Source organism: Pelobates fuscus, chromosome 5 (genome assembly GCF_036172605.1).
Source record: "Pelobates fuscus isolate aPelFus1 chromosome 5, aPelFus1.pri, whole genome shotgun sequence".
Classification (NCBI taxonomy): domain Eukaryota; kingdom Metazoa; phylum Chordata; class Amphibia; order Anura; family Pelobatidae; genus Pelobates; species Pelobates fuscus.
The window spans coordinates 20,527,756-20,542,250 of NC_086321.1; the positions used below are offsets into that span (position 1 = coordinate 20,527,756).

At 41.8% G+C, this 14,495-nt stretch overlaps 1 protein-coding gene across 1 annotated transcript in view; it reads left to right on the forward strand.

Moving 5' to 3' along the window:
* The window catches only part of PJA2 (praja ring finger ubiquitin ligase 2), a 74,475-nt gene that overhangs the window by 13,759 nt on the left and 46,221 nt on the right, over window positions 1-14,495 (forward strand). Inside the window, exons 2-3 of the mRNA XM_063453638.1 lie at window positions 3,697-3,897; window positions 8,806-9,829. Of these exons, the coding sequence (XP_063309708.1) occupies window positions 3,699-3,897; window positions 8,806-9,829 (1,223 nt within the window). The 5' untranslated portion in view covers window positions 3,697-3,698. The remainder of the gene's footprint in view (window positions 1-3,696; window positions 3,898-8,805; window positions 9,830-14,495) is intronic.

Below are 14,495 nucleotides of genomic sequence, written 5' to 3' on the forward strand. Positions count from 1 at the left end.
CCAACTGCTATGTGTGTGGAGGTACTAACATGGGAGACCAATGGCCTTGGGAAGCAAAGGAGGTAATGTCCGGTTCTGAGGCAGTTGACCAACTAATATCTACACAAGCCGATTATCATATGAGTGTTAGAGGTAAATCTGAGTGGAGATTAAAGACCTCCATCATAGGTTATGTTTGCATAGCAAGGAAAGGAATAATGTATAACACTTCTGTAGGAGAATTAACTTGTCTAGGGCAAAAAGCTTATGATGATGATACAAAGAATACAACTTGGTGGTCGGCTTCAAATGTCTCAGAACCATCTAACCCGTTTGCTAGATACGCCAATTTAAAGGATGCGTGGTTTGATCTATCTATCACATCTACCTGGAGAGCCCCAGCCAATTTGTACTGGATCTGTGGTAAGAAAGCCTATTCGGAGCTGCCACAGGACTGGGAAGGGGCATGTGTGTTGGGTATGCTCAAACCATCCTTCTTCTTGTTACCGATTGAAACAGGTGAGACTTTAGGTGTTAAAGTGTATGATGTGAATCATAGGAAGAAAAGGGGACCCATAGAGATAGGCACCTGGGAAGATAATGAATGGCCTCCCCAGCGTATTATAGACTATTATGGGCCAGCCACGTGGGCTGAGGATGGTACCTTTGGTTATAGAACCCCTATTTATATGCTCAACCGTATTATAAGATTACAGGCGGTGGTTGAGATTATCACAAATGAGACATCACAAGCGCTCAATCTTCTAGCGAAGCATAACACCAGGATGAGGACAGCAGTCTACCAAAATAGATTAGCCTTGGATTACCTATTGGCAGTAGAGGGAGGTGTATGTGGGAAGTTTAACCTAAGCAATTGCTGTCTTCAAATAGACGATGAAGGGCAAGCAATAGCTGAGCTTACTAGCCATATGGTTAAACTAGCGCATGTGCCTACTCAGGTATGGAAAGGGTACAATCCAAGTAGTTGGTTTGGTAGCTGGTATGAGTGGTTTGGAGGGCTTAAGGCAGTGGTAGGTGGAGTCCTACTGATTTTACTGTTGTGTCTACTCCTACCGTGTCTTATACCCCTAGTAGTTAGGTCTGTGCAAAGCCTGATAGGAAGTATAGCAGAGAGGAAGGCTGCTGCACAGATAATGGCGATATATAAATATAAGGCTCTAGATCAGGGAGAACCAATGCAAGAAGATGAATGTTGAAGATTCACATCATAAGATAAGTCTGGTCTGGTTCAAGGTAACTTGCGGTGTAAGCAAAACTAAGGTTATGTGATGCCTCAAGTAATTGTAAAATATCAAGAGGCATCAAAGGGGGGAATGTGGTGGAGTCTCGGTGGAGATGGGTTTGGTGGGCCGAGATTACCACGTGGCATGTGTACGTGCATATGCTGACGTATCGATCAGTTGGTTGCACGAGGCAAGATACGATCAGTAGTGTACGGAGCATGTGCAAGAATACAGGATATAGTATTCCCCCTCCTCCATTGTACTGGACAAGCCATGCGGTCAAACAGGAAGTTAATTCTTATTTGTGTTGATTGGTTAAGAGAATGTGCGGGTGGAGCTTAATATGGGAGGAGTTATATGCCTATATAAGGAGCCTGCACTATTGTCCGGGGCTCAGAACTTGCTGTATTTTGGTGACATTAGTCCCTCTGAGTCCCGATCGGTGATCCAATAAAGAATCTCTTCCTTCCTGAAGAAACCTGTGTCCATCTCTCTGTGCTTGGCTTCCGTCAGTTTCTCCGGTATCACTATGGACTGTTTGAATGCGTGCATGGCTCTTGCGGGGGAGGGGAGGTCACCAGCGCCGAGGGAGCCTGGCCCCCAACAGAGCCAAGGGAGGGGGCCCTGAGGGGGAGGGGGGGGGGGGGGGCCTTAGGGATATATAGTGTCAAGAAAACTAGTTTGTTTTCCTGACACTATAGTGATCTTTTAACTAAAGTGTTTCTCCTGCTCACCGTTAGACTACAATAAAATGCACACAACTCTTTTTAAACTCTTAAGAGAAAAGGCAATTAACTTAATGACCAAAACAAATTTGCAATCATGATATTGGTTTATTCAGCTATAATTATCTCGTATGAACAGCACGCACAGAGGAAATATCTGTTTTAAGGACAGCTTTCTTTGATACATAATATATAACTAATCATTTAGGATGACTGACCTACAAGTGGTGTAAATTTTGCTAGTTTTGTATATTTTTTTTTGCAACTAGTGCAGCTAAATCAAAATGCTTAAAATAGATTTACTTTTAAGAAATCTCCTCATTATCTTATTCTTAGGTTCCTCATTGTAAGCAGTGTTATTGTTACATAATATTACAATAGTGTTTATAATGACCTTACGAAATGTGCGTGATCCGTATTCCCGCTCCCTGGCCTTCTATGACAAATTGACCATGGTCTTGGAGAGTTGGGATATTCTCTGGACAATCCTAGGTGGTCTGGCCTTTTCCAGACGCAGACATTAGAGACTAATGAACATACATATTGCTGAGTTTTCCGTGTCTCGTCAGCCGCATGGCCTTGAACATTTTATTTACCCTCCTGTAGCTGACGGAATACTTTATAAAATACTTTAGAATTTCACAGCTCCGCAGTATTGCGTGGTTAGACTACTTGGCAGTTAGAATTCTTATTGGACCGTTCCTCTTCCATCTCAAAATACTGAAAATTAAATGGTTCCATGTTACTTGAAGCATCACTGTCATTTCGTTTTTTTTCTTTCTTTCATTGTACCCTTTGTATCTTAAAGATTAAACCCCTTCCCTTCCCTCTCCCCCTCCCCCCCCCCCCGATTGCTTTTTATATTTAATTTTTCTACCTTACACTGAATCTGGGTGCTGCCATTTTGTTCTTCTCTGTTCATGTTGACTCTAGTTTGTCTTTCTGTGCGATTCTTTAACTTCATGGATTGTGGATGAATTGGCTTAGCAACTGAAATGAAAATTTGCTTAAGCTCCACCCACTGCCAAAATCAAATTTTACATAGGGAAAAAATAGTCCCTACTTTAATAAAAAAAAAAGAGGCTGGAGGGATAAGACCTTTAAAAACAAAACCTGCAATGTGACAGTGTCACTTTAACATGCCAATACTCTCCCCCCACCACCCCCTCCCCCGCCAATAGATAATTTATCATCTTGCTCTTATTGGTCACTCATGGACACAGCCATTCTTTCAACTTCAGTGGTAAGACCTGCTCTATTATTTCCAATATATAGCTGCCCAGGTGATTTCCTGTTACTTACGATTATTATAATGGGGTGCTCCACTTGCTCTTGTTACTGTGGTCAATACATTACATAGAACAAAGCACAAAATACCACTTCTATTTGACACATGTGAATTGATTTTAAATGAAACATTTTTAAATTCTATACATTTACTTTTTTTTGCATTAGAGGGGCACTCAAAGCACAATAGTGATGATTGTAGGGATCTCTGTGTATTGTCAAAAAAGCAGTTTTTAGCACCAAAAGCAAGCCTGTGTCCTGTTGAGATTATTTGTACACCGTAGCAGGATTTCATTTCTAATCTATGGTAGCACCATCATTTTGAGACTGGCATTCTATGGCTGCTAAGAGCCATCACCCAGAGCCTGCTGGCACCATAGTCAAGGCAGTAAGTTGTAGTGGGTATGGTGCCTGGAGTGTCCATTGAGGTACTTGGATCTGATTTTAATTTCTCTTTGCAGGAATGGGTCAGGAGGCATGTAAATCAGCCTGGCCTAAACCCGCAGGAGGTTACCAAACCATCACTGGGAGGAGGTATGGAAGAAGACATGCTTATGTCAGCTTTCGACCCTCTTTGGAGAGTCCAAACAGAACATCAAGTCAACAAAGCAGAGACTGCGAAGGATTGGAACTAGACGATGTGCAGAAAGAAAACCCTTTAAGTGTGTGCTGTTATTGTTTGTTCAATGGAATGCTGAATTGTGAATATTAACAATATGGAGGATAAGGGAATAGCCTTAAGGATCTGGGGTAATAATCAAGTAGCTCTCTATCTTTGATGGAACTGTCCCCTGGATTTTGGTCAAACCATTTCTAGGTGGTACAATGAAAGCCAGGGTCCCTAAAAGCACCCACAGCCCAAGCTCTGCTCATTAGAAAATCATACTGTTCATATTATCAAATTGTACTCGCATGTTGGAAACATTAGTTTTATCCACATTTCAATGCCATGCATTAATTGAGTAGGTCAACTGACATGTGCATCCCTAAAATAGGATAGAATTTACCTTGTTAATGCGAAGGTTCAGCTTCTACATATGCAATTTCATTGAGCAAAGGTCAGGCAATGGGTGCTTTCCAGTAGTCTCATTGGACAACAGCCATGTTATCGACATATAGTTGTTATGGTACCTAGACAGCTCATTAAAAATACTTATGTAATAACTCCAGTACTAAAGCAGTAAAACTGTTTCATGCTGTAAAAAATGTCTGTAGACATCAAATTGTGATCAGGTGATGACAATGTTTTATATTTGGTTCTTGATGAGTTAAGGGTAATGTATCTGTGGTTGGCAGAATATCACTGGAGCTGCAGTGCCACGACAAATGGAATGCTCCATTTTGTCTTGGACTGAGAACTGGAATGTTGAATTAACTTAAAATTGTAACCCTACGTGAACATATATTTTTGCTTTTTGTGTCTATTATTTAACTTTTAATGAAAAATGCACAAGACTTAAAGCAGCTTGTCCAAAATAACCCCCACTGTTTTTTTGTTTTATTTTTTCCTTGCATATTTTTTGTAAGTTTTTCATAAGGAAAAATAGCAATGACCTTTCCTTATGTATAATCTGCAGGTTGACAAAGGATGGAGCTTTTAGTCATGCTCCGTGCTCTTTGCCATTGTCTGGTCAACCTGTACTTGCCTGCTTCCTCCGTGTTTACTGTCACACAAGTTTATTGGAAGCCAGAAGGTGGAATTTCCGGCTGCCGCCATCTTGGCAGCTCCGTGAAAGAAGACCCAGTAGGATAAGCTCAGTGTTTAAAAAGTGAGTAAGTAAGTGACAGAGCCAATTTGAGTGTTGATTATTGATGTACAATAATACCAGCATGTTTAAAGGGACACTATAGGCACCTAGACCACTAAATCTCATTGAAGTGGTCCAAGTGCAATTTCATTGTCCCACTTAGTCCTGCAATGTTTACAATGCAGGGTTAAGACCCCTCTGGTGACGGTCTACCAGACAGCCATTAGAGGCACTTCCTGCTGTTTCACAGACTTTAACTCTGTGAACAAAACTCGACGTCCTCAAGCTTTGTGTGAGCACGTCTATCTTCTTCAGTATCTTCATAAGAAAATACTGGGTCAATGCATTTCCTAGGGGAAAGGCCTAATGTGCGTGCCGCACTCTCTGTGCATGCGCATTAGGTTACCTCTTTGCAATGACATCATAGGAGACGGCCAGTGCCGAAGGACTTGGTGCTGGAATAATGTAAGTGGTCGGTGGAGGTGTGTGTGTGTGTGTGTATTTTCTATCCCTTTCATCTCTTGGCAATAAATGGATTTTTTTTTTTGATTTTTTTTTTAAAGAATTTAATCTTAAAGGGATACTCTCAATTCGTTATGTGGGCTGGAGTCCCTGTGTACCTTCTTACATAACATTTTTAGAATGGGTTAACCTCAGTGTTTTCCCCCTGGGTGGCCTTCCTTCCAGCTTTTTTATTGATACAAAATATTTGTCTTGGGTGCCAGAGAGAGGATGAGAGCAGCAGCTGGAGATCTTGGCTGGTGATAAGATTCAGCATCTGCAGAAGCTAGAGGTTGAGCCTGTTGGCCATTCTTTACCTGAGAGCACACAAATATGCACATAATTGACATTCGCTTTCCTTTCATCCAATCAGCTTCTGGGCTCCCTTAAAATCCTGCATGCCTGTATCCAGAGGGCCAGAAGGATGTGATATAAAAAGATTGCTTTTCCTCTGGTTATGTACACCACTTAGCATTGTAAGAAGGCATTGAGAATGGTCTCTAGTTGAAAGCCCACTCGCTTGTAGCTTAACAGATTTTACATGACTAAAAATAAAAAAAAGTTTTGTGCATATAAATGTTTCTTTGTTTTTATTTATTCTGTTTAGTTTCTTGTTTTAAATTTGTATATATCTTCTTCTAATGTTAACAAAAAAAAAAAATCTGATTAAATGTCTTGTGAGCTTTCCAGAAATACATATGTAATGAAGAATCTGTTTAATAATCTAGATAAAGGGACACTCCCCTGCCTAAATAAAAATCAATGTTTAGTAGATATACCACAAATGAAAACATGCATTCATTTAATTATGCATATTTTTATTTGGAAACAATTTGCTAAACCTGCAGATCTCGTCTGCTGCCTTTGCAAGCCCTCCCCTTCTAACCCCGCCCAGACTACTGTGGCTGTCCAATCACAGACTTCCCAGAGAAGCTCAATGCGAAGTATTTGTAAGGCTAGGTGCTCTGGGCAATTGCTTCCTCTTGAGTTTAGCTCAACTGAGCTAAACAAACAGGAACGATTGTCTTACAGTAAGGGTGTGTAACCAGGTTAGTTTAGAAAAGTGTAAATTTCTATTGAAATCTACACTGTTTGTACTTCCTCTGAATTTTATTCACATAAAGATTTTCTTGCAATAGGATTGGGGTTTTGTGTGTGTATAAACAGAAACGGAGTTGTTTAGTTTCTTTTTTTCCTGGCTGCTGTTTATTTTTATTTGTTTTATCTGATATACTTTTTCAATACAATTTCCAACCAATTGCTATCAGAAATATTAACTATCAGAGTGGGCATAGAGTAGGCAACTGTAGTTTAAATCCGGTGCATTTCAGGCTGATTTTCTTCAGCGTCTTGACGTACCATAGTGTATATAGTCTCTGCTTAACTAACTTCTTTACAGAAGAAGAGGCAAGTTTTTAGATTATATAGAGGAGACAAAGACACAGCAATTCACGCTCTCCTGCTCCCCATTCTTGTGGAGGGGCAGAGTTTCCTGGCACTGCAGGACCCTGTAGTGCCCCTCCCTCCCATCCCAAGTTGCCGAAGGAGTTAAAACCCCTTCAGTGACTTACGGGAGTCCAGCGCCGATGTCCCTCGGTGCTGGTCAGGCTCCGCCTACTCTCCTTCTCTGCTGCGCACGCGCATTAGACCTCCCCATAGGAAAGCATTATTCATTGCTTTCCTATGGGGATTTTTGCGACGCTGGAGGTCATCACATAGCGTTGGGACGTCCAGCGTCTTATAACACACTTTTCGTGTTCTAAGAATACGGAAGTCCCTCTAGTGGCTGTCTAATAGACAGCCACTAGAGGAGGACTTAACCCTGCAAGGTAAATATTGCAGTTTATGAAAACTGCAATAATTACAGTTGCAGGGTTAAGGGTAGTGGGAGTTGGCACCCAGACCACTCCAATGGGCAGAAGTGATCTGGGTGCCTGGAGTATCCCTTTAAGGACAGCAACCAGTAGCAGCGGCTTGCCTGGGAGTGCAACTCTTAAAAATCTGAGGCAGACTGGTACGTGTGTTAGCTTCCCTAAGATTAGAAGCTACGTCATACTGATGAGTGACAAGTGGAGTATCTGTCTCCAAACCTCAAGTTAGTAATTTTTACTGTTATGGCAGAGAATCAGACCTAAAAGTCCAGAAAGTCAAAGTTTTAAAAAGTTGAATAACTTTCACATTTAGCTTGCACAATGTAAAAATTTTGGGCTCTCCCCTTCCTTTTTTTTTTTTTTTTTTTTGTGTGTCATTATGTGCTGTGGCGAAATGGCTATGTAATTGGATTAAAGAGAATACCAGCTCTATTGAAAAGTGCTTGTTTTGTGATATGCCAATAATAAATGAGTCCACAGGCTATTTAGATGGAAATCACCAATTTTAAACTTTGGGGAGAACTGTTCAAGCAGAGGATTAAGAGTCTTGGCACCAAAATCACTACATTGAGGTTTTGATTTGACAAATGTAATCCCTGGTAAGAAATGAAAATGTTTTACATTTGTAAAAACACACCAGCAGTGGCTGTCGGGCTAAAAGGTTCCCAGTGCCACTCCTTAGAAGCAGCATTGGATTGGACATGAGATCACATTGATGATTACACAGTAACATGACAGCACTGAATAAATGCTGAGTTTGTCTCCCCCCCCCCCCCCCCCCCCCCCCCCCCCCTCAAATAGGGCCTCTAATTTTAAATGTTAATAGGAACACTTTCTAATGCAGCTCAATGAGAACTTTGCAAGGCCGGTGCTATATGCAATTGCTGCCTCTTTGAGCTAAACATCCAGGAAGGAACAGGACCTCTTGTCTGATTGACAGATAGGAGGTGTAACTAGGTTAATTTATAAAAGTGTCAATTTCTATTGAAATCGGAACTCTTTGTAAATTTGACAAAAATGGGACATTCTTCACACACAAAGCTTTCCAGCGACTTAAAGTACTTTAGGTGTCTGGAGTGTCCTTTTAAATGTTTGACATGTATATAACCCCCAGATGTTGCTGGACTTCAGCTCCCGTGATGTCCTGGCTATTTATTGTATTCAAATAAGAGATTGATCGTTTGTTGTGCTAGTGTTCATCTTAAGAAGACACACAAAACAAATCTTGATTATTTAAAATAAAATGTTCATATTCTGTGTTACAGATGTTTTAAAAAGTACAGCTTTGCCTCTTTTACAGCTTTCTGATTGTATCCCTAATAAAGTTATAAGCTCATTGTGAGAATTTAGATTTTTATTGCTTATTGTGTAATTGGAGTTAGATGTCTTTAGTCATTTTTGATTACTAGTATATAAATGTTCACACTTTTTTTTTTTTTTTCTTTCTCAGTTTTAGAGAAACATTGTGATTCTTCAATATTCAGCTTTGACAGCTTAAGTTCTAATTGTCCAGAAGAAACCAGAAAAACAGATCCCAAAGATGGTATCTCTGTGCTTACTGAAGTAGAACAGAATGGTGCTCCTCACTTTGCAGTGTCAGAACAGGCAAAGGACTGTCATAGTTTAAGCAGTGGTGATGACTGTAAAAACAGTTCTAAAATCCACACAATGCATGCTCCAGTGAAGCGCTCACAGCAGTCCCATCAAAATGGCATTTCCTTTGTGAATATTGACTCTTTTGAGCCAGACAGCAGTGAAGGGGAGGAAAATATTTTCCCTGTGGAAGAATTTTCATTAACGAAAGCGAAAGGAAAGCCACCGAGAACCCTCGACAGCATGCTGTCAGAACTGGAGAAGGAATGCTTTAGTGAAAGTCGGCCTGACTCTTCCAGGACAAGTCACAGTTCTGCAAAGGACAGTTTGTCGGTAGTCTGCCCTGTATCGTTAAGCAAATACAAAAATAGAAGTCCAGACCATGCCCAGTGGAATGTATCAATGGGTGAAGCCACAGGAGATACAAGCATAGATATCTGTGAAATACAACAGAAGAAAAGTAAAGCTGATATTGCAGCAATAAATACTGTAGCAGTCTACCATGAACTAAATCCCAATAACACACAGTTGGACCTAGGGACTGAACCTGTTGTTAGGCCAAAAATTAGAAAGCAAGTATCTTCAAGTCCCTGCACTAAAATGAACTTACTTAGGGTTGAAAATGAAGGAAAAGAAAGTTCTAAACAAGGTGATTGGGACTCCCAAGTCCGCAAAGACAGCATTTCTGTGGACGAGAAAAGACGGCGTGACGCAGTGTTTGACCCAATAGATTTTGAAGGAGCCAGTGATCAAATAAGGACCTGTAGCAAAGATCTGGAAAATAGCCCTTTACACGATAAGTCTGCTGAGGACGATGCTTTTTGGGATGACTTTAAATTTTATGGTGTGACGTTAACGGGCTCTAATAAGGATGAAGACAGGTAAGATTATTTGCGGCTTCTTGTCAGATATTCCTGTTCTGTAATCGAAAGGCTCTTTCTTTCTTGTTGCTTTTTATGAAGGAATGTATTTTTGTGGAAAATTGTGTCTTCCATTGACTTGATAAGCTTCTAAATGTTTTGAATTATCACTTTGTCATTTTAATTATGCTAAAATAGCTGAATTATGATATTTACAATCTAAAAAAAACCAATTTATATTTAGGCCTCAAAAAGGCTTAGATATTAAAGGGATTCTATAGTGTTAGGAATACAAATCTATATTTCTAACGCTATAATTCCCTCTAGTCCCCCCCTCCCCCGATTCCACTGTCTGTGTTCCGCATCCACCGTCATCCAAAGAGGGACCTAATGCACATGCGCGACAAGTGCCGCAAGCACATTAGGTCCTCCCGACAGGAAAACATTGAGTCAGTGCTTTCCTATGAGGATTTCACTGACACTGGAAAACCATCTGTGTCATTTAGGCGACCTTGAGTCCAGTTAACTCCCAGAAGCACCTCTAGTAACTGTCTGGTAGACAGTCACTAGAGGCTCTCTTAGTACTGCGATGTAAACAGTGAGCTGAAGTGGTCTGGGTGCCTATAGCATCCCGTTTAAGCTTAGACAAGAGATTATACCAGATACCTATTTGTGTATCAGTCAGTAACCTTAATGTGACAATTCACTGCCCAAATGGGTAAATAAGTAGAAATCGAACAAGAAAGAGAAGGCACACCAAAAAAAAGCCACAATAGTCACTTAACCTGGCTTAATAAGCCAATGTCAGATACAGGCAAAAGCAAACAATTATAATTAAAGTGACAAAATTAGGCACAAAAAAAAAATCAATGATAATTACCAAATTACCAAAAGTTTTCACAAGCCTAACAGGGCAGAAACAGGACACAAAAAGTAACCCCCAAACGTTTCGGCACCTCCTGGTTGCCTTTATCAAGGGAACATGTTGTTCCTGCCCTGTTAGGCTTGTGAAAACTTTTGGTAATTATCATTGATTTTTTTTTTTATTTTTTTTTTTTTGATTTTTTTATTTTTTATTTTTTGTGCCTAATTTTGTCACTTTAATTATAATTGTTTGCTTTTGCCTGTATCTGATATTGGCTTATTAAACCAAATTAAGTGACTATTGTGGGTTTTTTTGGTGTGCATTCTCTTTCTTGTTAGATTACTATTTATATGGGTATTTGAGGGAATACCAGTGAGGATTAGCACCCAGATGGTTATGCTTTTTGTTAATTAGTCTCTCCATACTTTGTTTATTGTATAAATAAGTAGAAATCACAATTTTTCATGAATATATTCATTTGGGAGGGTATCTCTTAAGAGCTTGCAAAAGTTGCAGTTGTTACAAAATGCAACCTTTTCACGCCCTTACCTTTTCCCCAGGAGCTCTGCCTCCATACACATGGCACAGCATTCTGACCTAAGGTCTGAGAAGGAGCTATATGTGGGGACGCAGATGCCCGAAAGTAGAGCACACCTGCCACTTCAGTTAGCTCAACGTTGATTGACAGCCACGTGTTTTTCATTCATTTATCATAAAACTGCAGATTTCTCATAGATTTTTATAAAATGCCTTTCGAAATTTGGAGCAAGCTAAAGTTTTTATTTATTTATTTATTTTTTATAGGCGTGGAGAGGTTCTTTTAGATAATATTAATACTTTTTAAATGGGTGATATTTTGCTTGCTAAGTACGTCATGGGATTTGTAATTGATGTAATTACCATATGGCATTGACCAGCAGCACTTTATTTAGATTTTTTTTTTTTATTATTATATATAAATTCTTTATTTTTGTGTGCATACGGTTTACAAACATTCCGTCCATGCCCCAACAGCATCGACAGACAAGCAATTTAACAGTACGATTATCTTATCCCCTGCTATGTTTATAGCTTGCTAGACCCTGCAAGAGCCTCCTGTATGTGATTAAAGTTCAATTTAGAGATTGAGGAGGCGGAGCCTGAACGCCGAAGAGAACGGTCGCATGAACAGGTCGCTCCGAATAGCAAACGGAGAATAACACTATTATCCCACCCTACTACCCCTCCAAAACCTACTACAAGGTACTTTAACACAATATGGGGCGCAAGGGGAAAAAACTGACACCAAACAAGCCTGCTTCGGGGCTCACAATCGGAGCGATGTGGAGTCAAGCACGAGGCGCCAGCGAAGCCAACATGGCGGCACTACGCGGCGGCTGCACTGACTTCTCCGACGACTTGTCTGAAGACATGGAGGAGGAGGTCCAGCTGGCTCCCGCCCCTACGCGGAGGGCAAAACAAGGTGACACGGGAGAGGGCTCAGAGCCGGTAACCGCGGCAGCCCTAAAGGCTATGTTAGCTGACCTACGAAAACACATCCACGAGGATGTAATGGCGATACGTGCGGACCTGAGAGGCCTGACAGGTCGCATCACGAAACTGGAGGGAACCTCGCAATCCCAAACCCAGGACATTGCCGCACTGCAAAACACTGTGCAAACTCTACAAATGCAGACCCTGCTACAAGAACGCCGCTTGGCTGCTCAAGAAGATTCCAGGCGCAGAAATAACCTAAAGGTTAGGGGGGTCAGTGAGGAGATACCGGACGCTGAGCTGCCGAAAGTCATGGAGCGCATACTAGCAGCAATACTGCCGCACAGACGGGACAAACCAATCACCCCAGAGGAGATTTTTAGGGTCCCCAAACCGCTGAAGGCCCCGGCAACCAGCACCAGAGACGTAATAGTCACTTTCCACAACGGCAGGGACAAAACGGCTGTCCTCTCGGCACTTCGGGGCAAAACCCCTCTCCGCTATGAGACCATGGACCTGGCCTTCCTCACAGACCTATCCAGCGGCACCCTCGCCTGGCGGAGGTCGCTGCGCCCTCTCACCTCCATACTGCGACAGCACAAGGTTATTTACCGCTGGCGGTCCTCCTGAACCCTGATAGTCATGGAGGGGACCAACACACATAGCGTCCAAGATATCCAAGACGCCCCAGCTATACTGCGAACTCTGGGCCTACCGCAAGACTCTCTCTCCCAAGAGGGGCCATACAACAATGCTTCCCCAACCCACTCCTGGGACCCGGCGAGGGTCACCCCATTCGTGCCTCACGGCTCCACGCCGAATTCCTATGCAGCGATCACCACCTAGGACTCTATCACCTGATTGGACTGAAGTGACAGCTGACCACCAGCCATTTTGGAGTGCTAGTTATATGTGACAACAACGGTCTGAGAAAGGTACTATAATTTTGGGTCATCCACTGACTAACCTACAGCCACAAACACCTCAACTGGCTGTGCCAGCGGCGCACAGATGGAACCCGGCGAAAGCCACCACCTTCGTCCCTCGACAGGCCGCACAGAACGCACAGGCGACCGGCGCAACCTGAGGCCACAGGCCACGTACCGGGACTTTACCCACCTGTTTACATGGCACACCATGACACGAAATTGTGTATAGTCTAATTGTTTTACCAAATACAAGTTGTGTGTTAGGATTTACTACCTGTGAGTTTTCTCCCAGTACGAACTTCTGGACCCATCTTATGGACCAGGAGGCGCCAGGTACTGCTAACCCCTTCCCCCCCCCCCCCCCCCCCCCGAGCTCAGGGATACAGAGCGTTACACATAGAAGGCACAGATAGCCCCTTAAGGCAGACTTAAACGCCCTGCATTCTCGACCTGCCAATCTAGACTTCACAGGGATAACTTCTCTAATGGCTATTTCTGTAGTAACCACCGGCATATGAAGGTGTTACCTATGTGGATAAGCCAGTACTCACATATCTAACTGCTAGCCGACGACTTTAAAGTAGGCTCACTCATGATCCAGTTCAGAATAAGGCCTTACAGCTTTTTACCATAACAGGACATAATACCACGTTACCTCTACCAGCCATATTTTCTGTGCCCAATGTTATATATATGTTTTTTTATTTTTTATTTTTTATGGATAAGCCAGTTCTCATACTTTTAACATGGCATACTAGGTGCCAAACCATTGTACTTCTGGTTATTAGTCTGGTTATTAGAATGGAATTGGGCTATGATTACCCACGGTTGATATTCCCACTCAAAAGCTAAGATTCAGCGACTGCTAAGCGCAAACATTTAAGAGAAGAACCGCTAAGATGTAAGCAGATATAGTATCTTTAGTGAGACAATCACAAAAAACGGTCTGCTTAATAGACACAAGATTAAAGATACGATAGTCCTCATGTTTTGCGTTACCGATTACTACACTTACGTTTTTACTAGTTATTTAAGTTGTGTAATTAAATCATGCAGCCACCAGGTGGCATTTTCCAGTGTCCTTCCGCGGTAATCGCATGAGACGCACCCCTGACTTACTCAAATAGGCATGTTACTGGGGGTGAATATTTTGGACTGCTACTGCATCCAGACTAAAACTAAGCTACCTCGAACTTCAGCAGACTAGGCAGACGTATAACCATCTTTCTATGCTTGCGCCCATTCTTATAATTCCTGCGACCAGGATCGCTCCTAGTCATAGTTCCGAGCACCCACCTGCCTAACCCGCAGACTAACATGCAATTAACTTGCTGACTAAACCTGTATATAACTCACGCTTCAAGAGTAACGGTATGGTTTTTGCGAACTACTCCATTCTACATGTTATTTCAACCTGTTA